The sequence below is a fragment of the Mollisia scopiformis genome (genome assembly GCF_001500285.1).
Source record: "Mollisia scopiformis unplaced genomic scaffold LY89scaffold_29, whole genome shotgun sequence".
Lineage (NCBI taxonomy): Eukaryota > Fungi > Ascomycota > Leotiomycetes > Helotiales > Mollisiaceae > Mollisia > Mollisia scopiformis.
In genome coordinates this window covers 422,850-439,440 of record NW_017263609.1, presented here as the reverse complement: position 1 = coordinate 439,440, position 16,591 = coordinate 422,850, and the positions used below count along the sequence as shown (strand labels likewise).

Here is a 16,591-nt window from a genome sequence, read left to right as displayed (position 1 = left end):
ATGTTTTGCCTGAGTAGCACCATCTTCAACGCCAACCAATGTATTTCTTCATCATCCTGTATTATTTATGATCTTAATCTTCACGGAAAGTTTCCAAATGATCTTCGTTGCCAGCCTTGGCACTAATTTACAAGTTCATGTTGAAACTCCAACTCCGGCCTTCCAGAAACGCCTCCACTGGCTAGTGACCTCTACACTCCAGCCATCGAAGCTGCACCTCTCCCTCGACGCTCTGCGTGAGCAGCAAATCGTCGCTTGGTACTCGTCCTTAACCAGACCCACCATGCAAGCAGTGTGATAGCGGTCACGGAACCTGTCAAGACCCATAACAGCCAAAAATCCGAAGACACTTTCATATGCCCCATTCCTGAATCCGAGAAGTCCGCGTTGAAGAATTGGCTCCCGAAGACGCTCTTCATGATGTTAATTAAGGCTCTGAACTTGATGAAGCTGTACTTACTGCAACGGCAGTGCCTGGAAGGAAGACAAGTGTCATTATTGCGACTGTCTTCATAGATTGACTATCTTCTTGTAGCAAAGTACTGTCTCTCTGAATCACGAGGTTGAATGCCTTGTTCATGTGAGTATGTACTCGGAGTTTGTCAACCTGTGCTACGTACTAGATTGATTACATTGCTAGCTCTTGTTTCGACGGATCTGATACGAAGACCCAAGCCATGGAAGCTACTCAGGAGATACTCCAGATCTTTCGTCGTTGCCGGAATTGCAGGATGAGGTTTCTGATCTCTAAAGTGCGAAGCGTTGAATAATTCATTATGTGCTGTTTGCGTTGACTTGGTGGTCTCGATGATCGCTTCGCACGCTTCTTTGAGGTGGATCACGAGCTTCATCAAGTGATGGAGACGGACGAAATCCACGTCATACCCTCTGCTGGATAGTTTCTGCTGAGCACTAGCAAACTCAAAGATTTGCTGCTCATGTTAGTTCAATTATTAGGTAGAGCTCTGTACTTACCGACTCCGTCCGGTTGTATATTGAGACCAGTTCCCACACGATACTGTCCATTTTGAGATGTAGCTCGTCCAAAATTATGGCATACAAGGTATAGGGGTCGTATAGAGCTGTCTGCACATTATCTGTGTTTTCGATGAATCGTTGAAGTCGTTCTTCGAGCTTGGGGAATGATCCAAAACAGATCAGAGTTATGTTTCCACCAGTTTTCTTCCATTTCATGAAAAAGCCTCCCTGAATCCAGCTTGGATGAATCTGGCCTGAAGTTGGATGGTGGACATCGAATGTGGAACGAAGAGCATCGAAAATGCTATCGTCATTGTCTCGTACAACAATGTTCTTGCACAAGAAGTGTAACCATGAGTCTATCAACATCAGCCCATTGATTACGCCTGTGTGAGGGTAATGATACCCTGAGTAAGATCCGTGTCTCTTCTTCCAAAGGAGTTCGTCACGCCTTGGACCCTCTCTTTCAGGAAAGCTGTTGGAAAGGAGAAACCTTCGAAAATGTCCCTGAGTCCATGGAGGTTTGTCGGATTCGGCTCATCGATACCTGTGAAGCTATTGTATTCAGCTTCAATAGCTTCGTGTACACTGTACTGATTCTTACATTATTCTGATCGCACACGATTGCCTCTGTATCGCCGTTTAGCTAGATCTTCAACTGCAAAATTGCAACCGACATACCTTGTGGAGTTCTCTGACTTCAATCGTCGGAATGCAATGAGAGGAAAGTCTCGAGCCTCCATTTCTCCATCTCAGAGTTGGTTCGGTACTGCCTAGCAAATAGGTTAGGGAGCTGTATTTATATTGTTGAATAATGACCAACCTGTTGCTGGGCTTTCGAGAAGTTTGATTCTGTAACTCACGTTCCGATATTCATTCACATCTTCTTTGTTAACAAGACCAAAAAAGTCATCTATGTGCGACTGAGCTTCTAATGGATCACACATGGTAGTTTCGATGATCTCTTCTCTCCTCAGATTGGTGATAGTGATGGCGAAGCCTGTATAGGGTTACAAGCTACAATTTTGGGTGGCCGTCATCCCTTGTTGGCAGACCGTCAACACATAGCCCACCATCATTCCCACCATTCTACCCCTCAAGATAGGGGCTTATCGAAATATTCAGCTTCAGTTAATTGTGGCATATTTCCAAATTGCAAATGCCGGAGTTTTCAGGGTCACGAAACATTTCGTGATTCGGCAGCGCTTCGAGAGTTCGGTAACTGAACGCCACACAGGTACCACACCTTGTTCCCTCTGGCCAGGGCGCGTAGCCTGGCATTTTGACCTCATTGGGGGGCTATCATCGCAAGCATTGCTAGTTTCGATATCAGGAAATACCCACATATGTTGCGCTACGATGCTACAATGTTCCTTGCCGAATAAATTGCACCTATATGAGCCCCAGCCCGAAGGAATTCTCAAAGTTTGGATCAAATAACTCAATTCCCTAGACCAACTGCCGGATATATTTCTTGTTCTCAAACGAAACCCAGAATCATCACCCTAAATTACGGCGATGGCTTCATCCCTTGAAACTCTATCTCAAATGCAGATGTGATCAGACATGCATCCGAGCCACATTTCTTCAAATTTCCCCTTTACATTCAAATCGGATGACTCGTCTTGAATTTCTGGCGCCAAGTTGCAAACTGCCCACGATATTTGCTTTTTTCCTCCACGTTTGAGCCCGCCCTCAATGCAGGCACACAGCCTCGTTGCGGTTTGGCCTATGATAATGCGGGGTGGATTGCTATCAAAAGCCTCCAATCATGCGAGATATGGACTGGGAAATTTGCGGGTGGCAGTTGGACGCCCTCTTCATGCCAAGACGTTTTGTCCGAACGCCTCAATATTGTTTTTCAATTGATCGTTACAAGTTCAGCTGTGTGGCTCTTGGCGAGAAAATAGGGGAACAATGCTGGGAGTTGAAAACATGTCGATACTATGATGGGATATAAAGAGAAGTGGATCCGTGAGAGAAAGTGGCCTTTTCAGCGACTAGACCTCAGGACAGCAATCAAACTCGCCCAAATTGTCTCCGCAAGCTTCGCCAAAAATGGTACGTTGGCCATAGCCAAAATGACTATTCAACTAACATTGCAGTCTTCTCGAAACCATAGACCTCATGGTGGAGGGTACGTTCGTGGCCAAGGCCGACACGCCCAAGTCAGTCCCTTGTCTCCACCACATGGGCAGGACTTGAACGAGTTGCACGCCGTTCCCGTCAGTATGACAACCGGTCAGGCTTGACTTGAGCTAACAAAACCCTAGAGCCAATATGAGATGCCTGCTGGAGGGTCTTACGAGGTGGTCGAGATGCCAAATGATTACATTACTCGACCGGTCGAACTCAACGACATGCAGAAGCAAAATGTCCAGCAGCACCCTGCTCAACAGAACCCCACTCAGCCGTATCCTATTCACCAGCATCCTCCTCAACAGACACAGGTAAGAATATATCCTCCATTGTTAACGGTTTTTGACCATTTATCTAGCCACTTCATCAGAATCCTTTCGTACAGCACGAGATCGTGCCAGACGCAGATCATCAGGAAGAAAAGATTTACGCAAATCGCAATCCATATCCTGAATCCAAGATCTATTCCGAATCAAAGATCTCATATATGCACAGAAATGATTCTCTGTCTAAAGTGGTATGCAGGTCTGGAAGAGTACTAGATGATTTGACTGATGCTTTGAGATAGAACAGCCAATGGGGTGAAAGCTCGTATTCAATCAAAGGGAAGCAAGAAGTTGCTATAACCATTGATCAACCTCCAAACTATTCCAACGTGCGTCTTCCCTAGCCGACTTAAACACAAACTGACTTGTCAACAGTTTCTGACCAGCGCACCCAATACTCGTCTCCGAAAGCCCCAAAAAGGACGATGGAACACTTTCAGCCCTGGGTCAAGCTGGCGATGGATGAAGAAGCCTCATGTCTTTAAGCATCCCACCATCAAGTCCGCTTCGACACAGCGCTATCGTCATCGAGATAGCATGGCAAGAGTCTATCGTCGTCCAGCAGCAGAGCGTTATCTCAACTCCCTTGACGGGAAGCTTTCGAAACTTCTTGTCCAAACAGTCGACGAAATATACAATGGACACACTACCCAGCACTCTTGGAGGCGAACCTACATCCGCAAAGTTGGACCTGTTATGCTTCGAGCTGCTTATTGGCCGTTCAAGCGCGCTCCCAGCGACTCCGACGATATGACGGGCGATGACAAGTTGGCGATTGCGATCAGATGGCTTCCAGCTTGTTTCGCTCTCTTCTTTGTTCTGCCTTGGCCTAAACCGCATGGACCCTATACTGATGGCTACAAGTACCATCCCTTTCCGTATAAGTATTGGGGAACATGCAAGGTTGCCCGTAACCCCAAGGAAGATACGAAGATGTCGCGGGCGCTGCATTGGAGCGTTTCAAGCGATGATCCTCAAGGTGAGAGGATCTTGCGTCCGAGATATCTCATGTTCTTGAACAGTCCTGGCAAAGAAGGTATACACGGATCGTCTTGCATGAAAGACGAAGAATGGAATGCAGTCCAGGTTGATGAGAGCAAGAAGAACTTGCCTTATGTCTTCATCGCTTACACCGTTGCACATTTTAACGATAAAGACCTCGATACTCTGCATGACATCGCCGAGTTCGCTACTCGCCGTGCTGGCTTGTCTGCTTACTGGGTCGGGTGCAGCTGTATGCCCGAAGACGACAACATCGAGGAAGATGTCTATCGAATCAACGATGTTATTCGCGGCGCTCACTCCTTAGTCATTGCCGTCGGCAATAGAAAGGGCGACTCCAGACCGACGGACACAAGCACGCTTCTTCACGAGTGGGGAAGCCGTATGTGGACATTCCCAGAAGCACTTCTGAGTCCAAATGACAAGAACGTTGAAGTTTACACTCGGGGACATGATCTCAATCGACCACTGATCATTGCCAAGAAGGATCTTCCCGGGTGGGCATGGGATGACGCCGATACATCGAGACAGATCATGGATCACTTCACCGGATCATTGATGCTAAGTCGAATCGAGCTTGTCAAGCTCGGTATCAAGTGCCTGCATGCTCGCAAGACGACGGCCTATCTCCAAGGTGATATGGTGTATGCGTTGATGGGTCTTCTACGTCGTCGTCCTATGGTTGACAGGACCGACTCTGAGTTCCAGGCTTTCGCTAGATTGAGTCTTGCAAATGACAGTGATTGTCTTTTGGAGAGACTCATTTGCGTTGCTCCGAAGAAGTATGATGAGAAGTGGTTGGCGGCAAAAGATGCATGGGACGTGAACTTGTGGGATAGTAAGTTGAGTATTCTAGGGTATCGTGTACTTGCTAATTTCCTCCAGTCTATCCTTCATGCCAAGTTGCTGGTGTGGGAGAGACCGATACCGTTATCTTAGACGGTTGCCGCTCAGCCGCGATCCACTGGGACGGCTTTCAACCTGTCGAGGCTGATCGAAATCTTTCGTGGAAGAGGCTCTTCGCGCGAACGATTGTTCGTTCTTCATCTATCCTGAGTAAGTCATCCACGGACGCCTACGTAAAGCATCGTATCAAGAAGCACTGCTAATCGATACAGTCGTCGTTGGCGCCTACCTCCTCTTACCAGGCTCAAGCGTCGGCTATCCGCTTCGCAAACGTGGCTCCGACCCTTACTCCGATGACCCATACTCTTCCAATTCCTACGACTATTCCTCCGGACCTACTGGCCCCTCACCCACCGCCGTCGCAGGTGGATTCCTCCTCCTCATCGGCCTCATAACCTGGCTCGCATCCCCCTATCTCGTGAAAATCATGTACGGCGGCAAATTCTGGGACCAACAAGCTTGGCTCTTCGGCTTCGAAGGCCACCTCGACATCGGCACCATCGAATCCCTGATCTTCGGCTACAACATGGGTCGTCTATCTTGGTCGCCATCTGGTTCTCCTCTATCCCGCCATTCTACGAATAAATACAATGAATGGGTAGGAAGGGATCCTACCGAGGATCCTGATGTGGAGAGGATGGTGGAGAGGGCGAGGACGGCGAAGTTGGGGGAGATGAGGGTTTTTACTATTGTGGATACTTTTACGATGACGGTTACGTTGATTGAGGCTGTTAGACCTCCGGTTATGGTGCTGCTTTGTGCGAGTGAGGGCGGTATGCAGAGAGCGGTTGCGTGTAGTTATGAGTGGAGGACTGGGACGCTTTATAAGGAGGCTGTGATGAGGATGGAGACGCAGGTCATTGGTAGGATGGAGAGGATTGGGAGGGTCAGCTTTGGGTTCTTTAGGCCGAAGACTAGTGGGCTTGATTATGAGGTTTGAAGGGATTTATTGCCGTGTGTTTTGGAGACTGGCGTTTCATTATCTGTTATCCTCCCGGCCGAGGAGTTTAAGTTGTGGGAATATTTTGTATCATTAATAGTTTTGACAAATCCTGTGGAAATTACTTATTGTATTCGTGGGCACCTTGAGAAAGTGTATTAGATATATCCTTACATTTCCTTTGCACAATACGTGGAAGTGGATTTCTGAGGGAGCAGTCGGTGTGACGAAAGATATCGAATGGCTTTCCAAGCAAAGTGATGAAGGACTTGTTCCCTTGATCGGAACTCAGAGCCAAGGAGAGGCTGCAAACAGGCGAGCCGAGCCGAGCGTCAATTTCCCCAAAGAAACTAGAGACGAATGCATTTGAGAGGAGAAGCCGGGAATAAGCAAGGGGAAGTGGCCATGATAAAGAACCGTTGATGCGGATGAAGTTCGTCTATAGCATTTCATTTATTTACGATATGATTACTTACCCAATCGAGCAACAGATAGTTACCACTTCCTCGAGCAGTTATCACGTATCCCTGAGTGAATAAAGTCAATACTCATACTGAAATAGAGAGCTCGATCATCAGTCAGGGGTGTATCTAAATGGATAAACCTCGGCATCGTCGTCTCGATCCGCCCACCAATCAATAATTATTAAGCGGGCGTTTCGAGAAATCTCACATCATACTTTCGCTCAGCCCTACTACAAGCTTTAATTTCATGGAATGTCAAACATTCGCGAGCAACCCGTGTTCGAGGTGATAGAACGTCAGTGGTGGCTCTTTCACGACTTGTCATTTTGCGCCTCTTGGTGGGCCGGGTGTGTTTGTCATCTTCCAACCTCTGAATTACATTACGGCACTAGCATTGAGAATGGGCCCTCAAGCGCCGATTGTTGCGGCACAGAAAAGGACCAGAGCAAGTAGTTCTCGTTCGAAATATGGATGTATCACATGCAAGTACGTCGAAATGTTTCTTTCGTTGGTTTAGTAAACACTGTGGGGATACAGTGGACGGGAAGCAATTTCTTGCAGAGGTGACTTCCATGCAGAATTGTTCCGGCGGCTTTCACTTTATTTTACTATAGCTCATACGATCGGTCTAATATTCCAAATACAGGATTCGTCACGTGAAATGAGATGAGGGACGGTATGTTTCCTACTCCTACGAGATTAGCAACTAGATAATGACTTGCCGTTTGCTAGTCCAGGTTGTTTACGCTGCCAAGACACTGGAAGAAAGTGCGATGGCTACGGACCTAGGAATCCTCTTCCAAGTCTAAAATCACAATCAAAGCCAAAGCCAACCTCGAATCCGCTGGTAATAGAGCGCAAATTGCTACCGATCACTTTGGGAACGACAGTACTTCAGTCACGAGTGCCAATCACTGTCCAATGCAAAGACGTCCAAGAGGAGCAGTATCTACAATTCTTCTTTGCAGAGACTGCGGGAGACCTCTCAGGAGGGTTTGATAACCCACTTTGGAGCGATATAGTATTACGGGCATGCAACGAAGAGCCCTGCATTCTTCATTGTGCAGTTGCTCTTTCGGCTCTTGACAAATCCTGCAGAGCCAAGATGACAAAACCTCCTGAGCCTACTTCCGAAGAACATCATCGGTACGCTCTACGAAGATACGACACAGCTATACATGAAGTCAGGGAGTTGCTGCAACGTAGACAGGATTCCTTGAGGACGGTTCTGATTGCATCGCTTCTAATCTTCTGCTTTGAAAGCTTTCATGGCGATATAAGACTAGCATTAAACAACGTCAAAGGTGCCGTGGAACTTATGTATGCTTGGCTTTCGGAACAGGATGGGACTATAGCGCCAGGTCATTTCTCCCCCGCACCGGATGTTATCGAGGACGAAATTGTTTCTGCATATACACGGTTGGATATTCATCTCCTAAGTTGGATCGATGCCCCACTACCTTCTCGCGGAAAGATTCTTAGATTCGCAACCACGGAGACTTTTCATATCCCTGAAGCTTTCAAGAGTATGATTGATGGCAAAGTCGCCTTCGACCACGTTACCAACCACATTTTCCAATACCTAGGCTCAATCCAGCGCAGCAAGGCGCAGGCTTCAGAAGAATCGACACCTAAAAGCCATATATCTGAGAACTCGATTTCAGAAGAGCCAATAGCGGCGACCGAGTTGCGACAATGGATGAAAGCTTTCGAGCCTGTGCTTGTAAGCGCTCGCACTCACGGTGGTGTCAATGATTTCGTTGGCTTTACAATACTTCGAATACACGCTATAACGGTCGAAATCTGTGTTCGTTCGGCTCTTTTCGAAACCACAACAACTCAAGCATATGACGTCTTTCTCCCAGAATTTCGCGAGATGGTTGCCCTCAGCAGCGCCATCGTCAATCACCCTCGCTTCCTCAAATCGTTTGTTTTCAACATGGGGTTCGTGCCGAGCCTGTTCATTATTGTCACAAAGTGCAGGGACAAGACGGTAAGGCAGGAGGCGATTGATGTGCTGAAAGCTGCACATCCAAGAAGAGAAGGTGTTTGGGATTGCTTGATGGTAGCCAGGATTGGTGAAGAATTGATCAGATCAGAAGAGGAGGAGCTACGTTCTGGGCGAATGGAAGAAAAGATCGAAATTCACCTTGCTTGTCTGAATATGTATTTCGAATTACCCAGGCCGCCTAGGACATTGGAGGATATCGAAATGAAGAGAAATAGGCAAGGAGGCCGTGGATATCTACTGGATTGGGTAGAGCGTTGTGTCGATATGAATGTCGTCGCTGGACCATGAAGATGCCTCGACCGTTTTTGCAAATGGTCCATTGCTCGACCGGTCGAACTCAATAATATGGAGAAGCAAAATGTTCAGCAGCACCCTGGTCAACAGCAGATCTTGTTGAAGCACAGCCACGCAGGATTGGTGACTCTGGGAAGATGGGCTTCGTCGAATTCAGCAGGCGAGAGCTCCAGTATGTCGCGGTTGTCCGGAACCTTTAGCTGATGGCGAAACTTGTAATAGGTGGCTAAGGCACCTGCAAGCGCGAAAGAAACATGAGCATCTTCGCCAAGGGAATTCTGCATCGTTATCTCCAAGCCAGATCAATGTCCGTATTGCATTCGCATATATGTGCCGCATGACTCCAACTTGATGATTTCTTTTATCGACATCGTCCTGATTGATGCTGATTTGATCTGCCCAGACAAATCTTGACACATCTGCTTTTCGAATGCGGCTGAGCGCAGAGTAAAGATTTCGGGTGAACAAGCATCTGGCATTATTACAGAAGACCTTGTGGGTCGGTGTTGAATCTCCCCATCGATACGATATGATTTCGTAGGGTAGTCTGTGTGGCGTGGATAAGACGGCACCGAAGTGGGCGAGTAATTCCGGGCAATAGCTCAAGCAAGCGGAAAAACGTTATAAGCTGAGCTGTGAGGAAGTGCTTGATGCTTAAAGTCTTCCATAAGAAAAAAAAAAATATGCAATTCAGGTTCGAAAGCGCCTTCAAGCCGCGCTGAAGCGCCGCATTTTATGACACGCTAACCATTTGTTGTTAGTCTGGTCACATACAGATCCCTTGCCTTGGAAGCTCCTCCTCCTAGCTATATATACATGTTACTCACGTCCTTTATCGTCATCATACCTCTCGATATACAGTACATGGCAAGTATGTAGTGCTGCTATCTTCTCCATTCCAACCTCAAAACGCATCAGTGTGCGGCATGGAAATTTTGCAAACGGCTTGAATGCAGCCGCTCTACTCAGATGATACGAATGGTATGCCTCCCAGCTTGAGCATCCCAAATACAGTCCATCGAATTCTCATCTCCAGACAACTTCATAATCTCCTCCTGATCCTCCTTATGATATCTCGAAATCTTCGTCAATCCAACTCTCTTGAAGGTATTAGGCATGCCTCCCACAGCCTGCAGCAAAAGACATATCAGCTCTTTTGGTTCAGCTGCTCTTTCGAAGCATACTGGCAAACAGTATATTCCACGATTGGGACCGATGATATGCCTTCGATCGCTAGAAGGCGCATCAAGATATATCATCTTATATGGCTCGTCCACCACCCGACCATTTTTCACGAGCTGCCAGTGGTATCTCGTGTATCCCCTTCGTGGCGAAGTCGTCATTGTGGAATCTATGATGTTGATTCTCTTGAGGACGCCTTTGAGTTCGAGAAAGCCGCCAGTAGTCAACATTCCGAAACGATCGTCAGTCTTGTATTTCAAGATGACGGTCTCGATCTTGATGCAGAGATCCGTTTCCGCCTCTCTACCGAAGTCGGTAACATCAGCATAGTTGATGCCTCGTTCAGAGTCGATGGCTGCCCAGGAGAAACTCGGAGCACGATATTCATCCATGCCTGGACGTTCCGAGTGGAAGTCATACGTTCCATCTTTCCGGACTGCTGGGTCCACCCGCCACAAGAGCTGGCTTTCGAGGTTGTCCCGCCACATTCCTGCTACATAATCTTCGTCTCTCCCGTTAAGTATGCGCCTCGACATGATCTTTGCGATCCCAGCCAAAGCAATGAGCTTGTCAGTAGCCTTGGTCAAACGTGTCTTGGAATAAGTTTCCACAACTCGCTTCCAGACTTCGAAGCAGTAGATGGAAGGAACAGAGAGCCCCATATGTGCGTCGATGTCTGTATATTTACCACTCGTGAGTCTACCACGGACGAGTCTTGCATGGCGCAACGCTTTTCCATCCACGCTTGGAACCATTCCTTTCAGTCTACTCCCAGATACGATCGATCCTGCTTTGAGTTGAAGTAGTGGCATCCCGTCTGCAAGGCTTTCGACGGCGTCCTTTTCCCAACACTCCCAAGCGATTTGATCGTGGCAGAAATGAAGAACTCGTGGAGCTATCAATCTCTCTTGCAGAACCCAACCTCTTCTGTTCACAGGAGCCTGATCCACTGTTGCTTCCCAAAATCCAAGGTTCAGGATTGTGTACTTCGGTTTTGCTTTGGCAGCGTCTGCAGCTTTCTTCGCATTTCCGTTAACTTGTCTTGCTTGTTTGACATGATGACCATTCGTCAGATTGGCGTTCTGCAACTGCTGCACAATATTCTGAAGAGACACTTTCTTGCTCGGCTCGCGATCAGGTGGTCGTCCTGGAATACCGTCCGTATTCAAAGCCACTTCGTCGATCCAATGCTGTTTGCTGTCTCTGTCCACATAAAGACCTTTGGAGCTATTGCTAGCTGCAGTAGCTGAGATGTTGCAAAGCGAATTGTTGTAAACCTGGTCCATTTGCGCTGATTGGTATAACCAGTCCTTTTGCGAATCTTGGAGGATGCATAATGAATCTATCCAGATATATCTGACACCGAGCCTGCAAGCGAAATCCATTGCGTGCTGGAAGGTTTTTGGAAGTTCGTCGAGTGCGATTCCATCTTCGAATCGTGCAAGTGTATCTTTTGTCAAGTGATAGAAGTCTATGTCTCCCCAACAATGGCTGAGGGTAACATATTTTCCCGTAATCTGTTGATCGTGTTGTCTGGGCTCCACTACCTTAACACGACCCAGGGAAATATGGCCCATATCAACGAGGCGTGTTGGATACCAGGTCGTGGCAGGACTCACGTGCCTGCACATTCGATGAGTGTTTATGCATTCGTTCAGCCATTTCCGTGCCAGTTGCACGTTTCCATAAGAGGATGTATTGTTTGGCTGCAGATAAGTCAATTTTCCGACTTCAAGTACGATTGAAGAGAGAAAGGCATCCAGAGCACAGAGGAGCATTTACAAAACCAGAATTGGGTACTGCGCTCCTGCTAGAGACTCATAATAATGGTAGAAGAGTTCGGGGAATACCTACTATAGGGCGGGCGAGGTCTTGCGCAGCTATCATCTTCTCTCAGCACATTCCCAACCAATCTATAAGTGAACAAACTTACGAAGTTGCTTCAGCAAAAAACTTCCTACACGCTCCAGATTGTATTGTTGATTCAATCTGAAATCAAGTCGATAAGCCTCCCATTGACGATTATATGTCAGCGAAGCCTGTGTGAAAAATGCTTCCTTCTTCTTTCCCGCTATGGAAGTATGCGATTCATGATCCGCATCGTCCCGGCTTTTGAACATCGAAAGAAGAACCCGACAGATGCAACAATTCTCTTTTGCTGAGTCCTTGAGACTCTGGTGAGTGCGGTGGTGATCAAATGCTAGGTCGTATGTTCCTTTCCATCGATAATTGATGTGCTTCTCTAGCATGTCTTTGCAAATAGTGCAAACCATCCTGTTGCGCTAATTGGGACTGCTTGGGAGCACTTGCGACAATATTTGTGTTGGATGTTCATCCCAAGGACCCGAATAATGTGAGACTTTTCCGGGGAATCATTTATTCGGTGGCTGACCGGAGGCTTGCAACCATGATGTGGGGTCATCCGGACCGACATCGAGTCTCCCACCATTCAGAGGAAGCCCTCTGAGCCTCCGAGGCCTCGCCCCCAAAGTACAGGGATTGCTGGACCTTTCGGGTAGTTCGTCCGCTGGCCGTGCATTTTCAAGCGAGGTTGCATTAGGTGTGAGATTGGCTGTGTTTTGCGTGTACATTTGATCACAAACTAGTACTGGAGTACTGCAGGGTGCATCTCGAAGGCTTCGCCCTGAAGAAGGCAGCCATGACAGCCTTGGCAACTTTGGCAGCCTTCAGCCTTTCAATTTCAAACCTCCTTCAACTATAGAGAGGAGAGTACTCAACAATCTTTATTTTCAACGAATGTTGAGTTTCATCACTTCCTTCAGGTGAGTCCTGCTCCCTTCTCCGCGATAGTCATCTAACTTGTCTTTAGCCCTCATATCAGATGGCCACCTCCAACAATATAGATCTCAAGGATGCAAAGCCTCACTCTGAGAACGGCAGCTCTGAAGGGCAATTCGAATCATTCATCCTCCCAGACTTCAGTCCTCCAGTCACAGTCACGCTAGCAGGAGATCTCGATGAAAAATTCAACAAGCAGATGCTAGGGACCTACGAACCATTCGTCGAATGGGTCCAACAACTCAAGAAATCCCTAGATTTGCAAAGAAAAGAAGAAGATGACCCCGAAAAGAGACATCCATTTCACGACGATCCATATGAGCTCAAAAGCATCCACATCCAAGCAGTTGATTTCTTCGGATCCCGCATCGGCTTCCTGAAATACAAAGCCATCATCCAAAACAAAAAAGGCAACAAAGGAAAGCCGATGCAACTTCCTGGGTCGATATTCATGCGTGGTGGGAGCGTGGGTATGCTTATGATTCTTCGACCGAAGGATACCAGCGACGAGAAATGGGTCATCATGACAGAACAAGCCCGCATCCCGGCCGGCAGTCTTTCATTCCTCGAAATTCCAGCTGGGATGATTGATGATCGAACGAAAGACTTCAAGGGGGCTGCGGCGAATGAGATTGAAGAAGAAACAGGCTTGAAGATCAATCGCGACCACTTGCTGGACATGACGGAATTGGCACTTCGAGGCTCGCCGAATCCAGAAGGTTTGAAGGCCGCTATGTATCCTAGCCCAGGCGGCTCGGATGAATATATTGCGCTGTTTTTGTGGGAGCAGGAGATGGAACGGTTGGAGATTGAGAGCCTAAGGGAAAAGTTGACTGGGAACAAGAAGCAGGGAGAGATGATCACGCTGAAGTTGATACCTTATGGGGATCTGTGGAAGGTGGCTACCAGGGATGCAAAGATGATGGTTGCGTGGGCTCTTTATGAGAGTTTGAAAAGGGCGGGTATCTTGGATGATCTCGGCAATCTCGTTGATGATGGTGCTGGAGGTATGGCGTCCTGATCACGATATGGTGGACTGCGTTGACTGGTCAGTGCCCAGCAAGCCAGCAGGTATGACGCTAAGGAATAAAAGATATACGAATCATGATCCGACGGACTCCAAGGAAAGAAGTAGCAGCAAGTCGAGGAAGAAGCAGAGAGTGTGAAAGAGTGAGAATGACCCTTCGATTTTCTGTTTGCCTAGATGTTATCCTTTCTGTCGATCAAATTGTCAGGTTTATAGAAAGTCTTGGAGTTGTGGAACGTTCAGCAGCGTTGTCTTGGAAAGCTTGGTATCAAAAATGCTTCACTCTCAAGGTTTGCGACGTTTCGCAGCTTTCAAAAATCCATTTCAGATAAATTCTATGCTCCGTCGCCGGGTCATGAACAAGTTTCGATACCATTTTCGAAAATGCTTCACAGCAAGAAGTCTCAGTCTCGTTCGTACAAGCAGCACTGCACAAACTCGACGGGTTGGCTACTGTCTATTTTAAGCTTCCTCAAAGTGGCTTAGCTTCATACGGATCACACCGTTCCTGCAGCTGAACCCCTCGAAGTCGGACTCCACAGTCGTTCGTCTCCAACAATACCCCAGAAGTGCCAGTATAAACGTTTGAAACAGCTACATAATCATTTTCTTGGATAGATTCGATACCGATCTTTCGCTTATTGCATTTGTTTTGGACTGATCAAGTCACAAACTTGAAGTTCGCTCCATTTTCATCAAGGGCGCTTAAGATGGGGAAACAACTCAAGTATCATGCAAACATAATGCTGGACCTCGAATGCGTAGCAGTTGAGGCCCACAACCCGGCTCTAATTGAGCTGGGTGCTGTGCATTTTGATATCGTCACTGGCGCTGAGCTAAGAAGCCTCAAGACCCCGATCAGTTTACAATCCTGCCTGGACCACGGGCTTCTCTCAGACGACGACACAATTTCGTGGGTTGAACGAAACATCCCACAAACCCTAGCTACTAGCAAGACGACTGCCATTACGTTGGAGTATGCACTCTTCAAATTCTCCAATTTCGTTCGAAGTTGTGTCGCTGCCACGAAGAAGACTTTGCGAGAACTCGGCCGGGATCCAGAGTTCTGCCAAGCTAAGATCTGGGGTAATGGCGTTATTGCGGACAATGTTTGGATCAAGAGTGCGTACCGGGCTTGTAATATAGAGAGGCCGTGGAAGTTCACTGGCGATATGTGTGTGAGAACGATGGTCAACTCTACTTCGTCGATCACAGGACGTGATTATACGAGAGAGGTTGTGAGGCAAGGGAGGCATCACGATGCGTTGGACGACTGCAGACATCAAGTCAAATATTTGGTTCTTGCGATGAATTCATTGGCTCCGAAAGAGACGCCCAAGAAGACTGTTGAGCCTGGGAAGCCCATCACCCGTAATCTGGTGGGGGAAAATCCGTTATTGGAGAGTCCATCTCCTCACACACCACCAAGCGAAAGACCAAATTCGCTTCTTAGCAGAATTCCGGGCAACGTCACCATCGAAAGTCTCGTCGCTGCTGCCAAAGAATTATTAGAAGAAAGTGCTTCAGCCGTCAGCAATCCACAGCCTGCTCCCGCCAAGCCAGCTCTTCCTACTCCAGTGACGTCATTCTCCGAAGGAGATATAAGTGCAAAAGAAGTCCCAAATCTCGGAGACTCACCAAGTACGCCACCCAAGCGAAGACGTGGGCCGTCAAGCAATCCGGCAGTTCAACGTCCTGGCATGCTTCCTACGCCGGATACATCCTTCTCGAGCGTCAATGGAGAAGTCGAGGACATTCCTGGTCTTGTATCCAAATCAGCCACAGATATACAAGAGAAGGACTTCTCCGAGAAAATTGGACAAGCCATGAAGAGTCAAGGTTTATTGAGTGCGGAGACTTCGTTTTGTGTGCCAAACGAGAATGATGAAGTTGCTGATCCGCCATCTCCGACTCCGACAGCAAAACATATCAAAGTGTAGGACAATGGCCACAATCACGACTTCGCTAGGAATGACTGCCGATCCGTGGAAGTCTCATTCTCTGTTCCCATGATATCCACGGAACATGGAGAGAATCCCTCGAGATGGCCGAACTACTCGATTAGCAAGAGATATCCCTGGATGACTGCCAACTAAGCACCATATGCCACCATATGCCATGCACAGATACATATGGATGAACAGGAAGCCCAGACATGATACCATGGGCTTGGATGGACGTGGACTTCAACATATACAATGTCACGTGCATATGCCAGAACAACACCCCGGGCAGAGTCCCAGTCCTTTCGGGATATACCTATATATGCGCAATATCACTACCTATCTCCTTATATATACTACTATCTTATATTGTTCCGCACTTCATGACTGCAGTATCTTATCACGTGCAACATCATATCCACTTTCCTCCGCTCTACCCGCGGTTCCATCCCCACCAACCTCGTCACTCAAACCTTAATCCAAACTCAACTCAACTCAACTCAACTCAACTCAACTCAACTCAACTCAACTCAACTCAACTCAACTCAACTCAACTCAACTCAACTCAACTCAACTCAAC

General features: G+C 47.5%; 8 protein-coding genes across 8 annotated transcripts in view; 5 read left to right on the top strand and 3 right to left on the bottom strand.

The window, feature by feature from the left end:
• Nucleotides 1-863: 863 nt before the first annotated feature.
• LY89DRAFT_690398 (uncharacterized protein) lies at nt 864-1,394 on the bottom strand. Its single transcript, XM_018216092.1, has one exon. The coding sequence runs from the start codon at nt 1,345-1,347 to the stop codon at nt 937-939; it is 411 nt and encodes a 136-aa protein (XP_018063710.1). The 5' UTR covers nt 1,348-1,394; the 3' UTR covers nt 864-936.
• Nucleotides 1,395-3,905: 2,511 nt separating this feature from the next.
• Nucleotides 3,906-6,291, top strand: LY89DRAFT_701395 (uncharacterized protein; the record flags this gene model as incomplete). The annotated part of the gene is made up of 3 exons (XM_018217191.1): nt 3,906-5,283; nt 5,331-5,501; nt 5,564-6,291. The coding sequence occupies 3 exons, from the start codon at nt 3,906-3,908 to the stop codon at nt 6,289-6,291; spliced, it is 2,277 nt and encodes a 758-aa protein (XP_018063709.1).
• Nucleotides 6,292-6,988: 697 nt separating this feature from the next.
• Nucleotides 6,989-9,054, top strand: LY89DRAFT_724374 (uncharacterized protein; the record flags this gene model as incomplete). Its single annotated transcript, XM_018218891.1, has 2 exons — nt 6,989-7,241; nt 7,493-9,054. Exons 1-2 carry the CDS (start codon nt 7,223-7,225, stop codon nt 9,052-9,054), a joined length of 1,581 nt encoding a protein of 526 aa, XP_018063708.1. The 5' UTR covers nt 6,989-7,222.
• Nucleotides 9,055-9,336: 282 nt separating this feature from the next.
• LY89DRAFT_562961 (heterokaryon incompatibility) lies at nt 9,337-9,612 on the bottom strand (the record flags this gene model as incomplete). The annotated part of the gene is made up of 1 exon (XM_018208488.1): nt 9,337-9,612. A coding segment is annotated over one exon (276 nt), but the record flags the coding sequence as incomplete, so codon positions are not given.
• Nucleotides 9,613-9,774: 162 nt separating this feature from the next.
• On the bottom strand, nt 9,775-12,571 carry LY89DRAFT_788237 (HET-domain-containing protein). The gene is made up of 3 exons (XM_018223148.1): nt 12,176-12,571; nt 12,097-12,122; nt 9,775-11,948 (listed from the first exon to the last, which is right to left on the bottom strand). Exons 1-3 carry the CDS (start codon nt 12,513-12,515, stop codon nt 10,026-10,028), a joined length of 2,289 nt encoding a protein of 762 aa, XP_018063706.1. The 5' UTR covers nt 12,516-12,571; the 3' UTR covers nt 9,775-10,025.
• A 294-nt stretch (nt 12,572-12,865) lies between these two features.
• On the top strand, nt 12,866-14,334 carry LY89DRAFT_657698 (uncharacterized protein). The gene is made up of 2 exons (XM_018212440.1): nt 12,866-13,025; nt 13,073-14,334. Exon 2 carries the CDS (start codon nt 13,085-13,087, stop codon nt 14,060-14,062), a length of 978 nt encoding a protein of 325 aa, XP_018063705.1. The 5' UTR covers nt 12,866-13,025; nt 13,073-13,084; the 3' UTR covers nt 14,063-14,334.
• Nucleotides 14,335-14,811: 477 nt separating this feature from the next.
• Nucleotides 14,812-15,444, top strand: LY89DRAFT_598248 (uncharacterized protein; the record flags this gene model as incomplete). The annotated part of the gene is made up of 1 exon (XM_018210029.1): nt 14,812-15,444. A coding segment is annotated over one exon (633 nt), but the record flags the coding sequence as incomplete, so codon positions are not given.
• Nucleotides 15,445-16,116: 672 nt separating this feature from the next.
• Nucleotides 16,117-16,591, top strand: part of LY89DRAFT_285513 (uncharacterized protein) — a 1,119-nt gene continuing 644 nt past the window's right edge. The window contains exon 1 of the mRNA XM_018206479.1: nt 16,117-16,586. Coding sequence (XP_018063703.1) covers nt 16,224-16,586 — 363 coding nt within the window. The 5' untranslated portion in view covers nt 16,117-16,223. The remainder of the gene's footprint in view (nt 16,587-16,591) is intronic.

Coding starts and splice junctions, on each gene's coding strand:
- LY89DRAFT_690398 (XM_018216092.1), bottom strand. CDS start 1,347: ATGTTGATAGACTCATGGTTACACTTCTTGTGCAAGAACATTGTTGTA.
- LY89DRAFT_788237 (XM_018223148.1), bottom strand. CDS start 12,515: ATGGTTTGCACTATTTGCAAAGACATGCTAGAGAAGCACATCAATTAT. Junction 12,123..12,175: donor TTTTTTGCTGAAGCAACTTC/GTAAGTTTGTTC, acceptor AGAAGATGATAG/CTGCGCAAGACCTCGCCCGC. Junction 11,949..12,096: donor AAGACCTCGCCCGCCCTATA/GTAGGTATTCCC, acceptor ACTTATCTGCAG/CCAAACAATACATCCTCTTA.
- LY89DRAFT_657698 (XM_018212440.1), top strand. CDS start 13,085: ATGGCCACCTCCAACAATATAGATCTCAAGGATGCAAAGCCTCACTCT.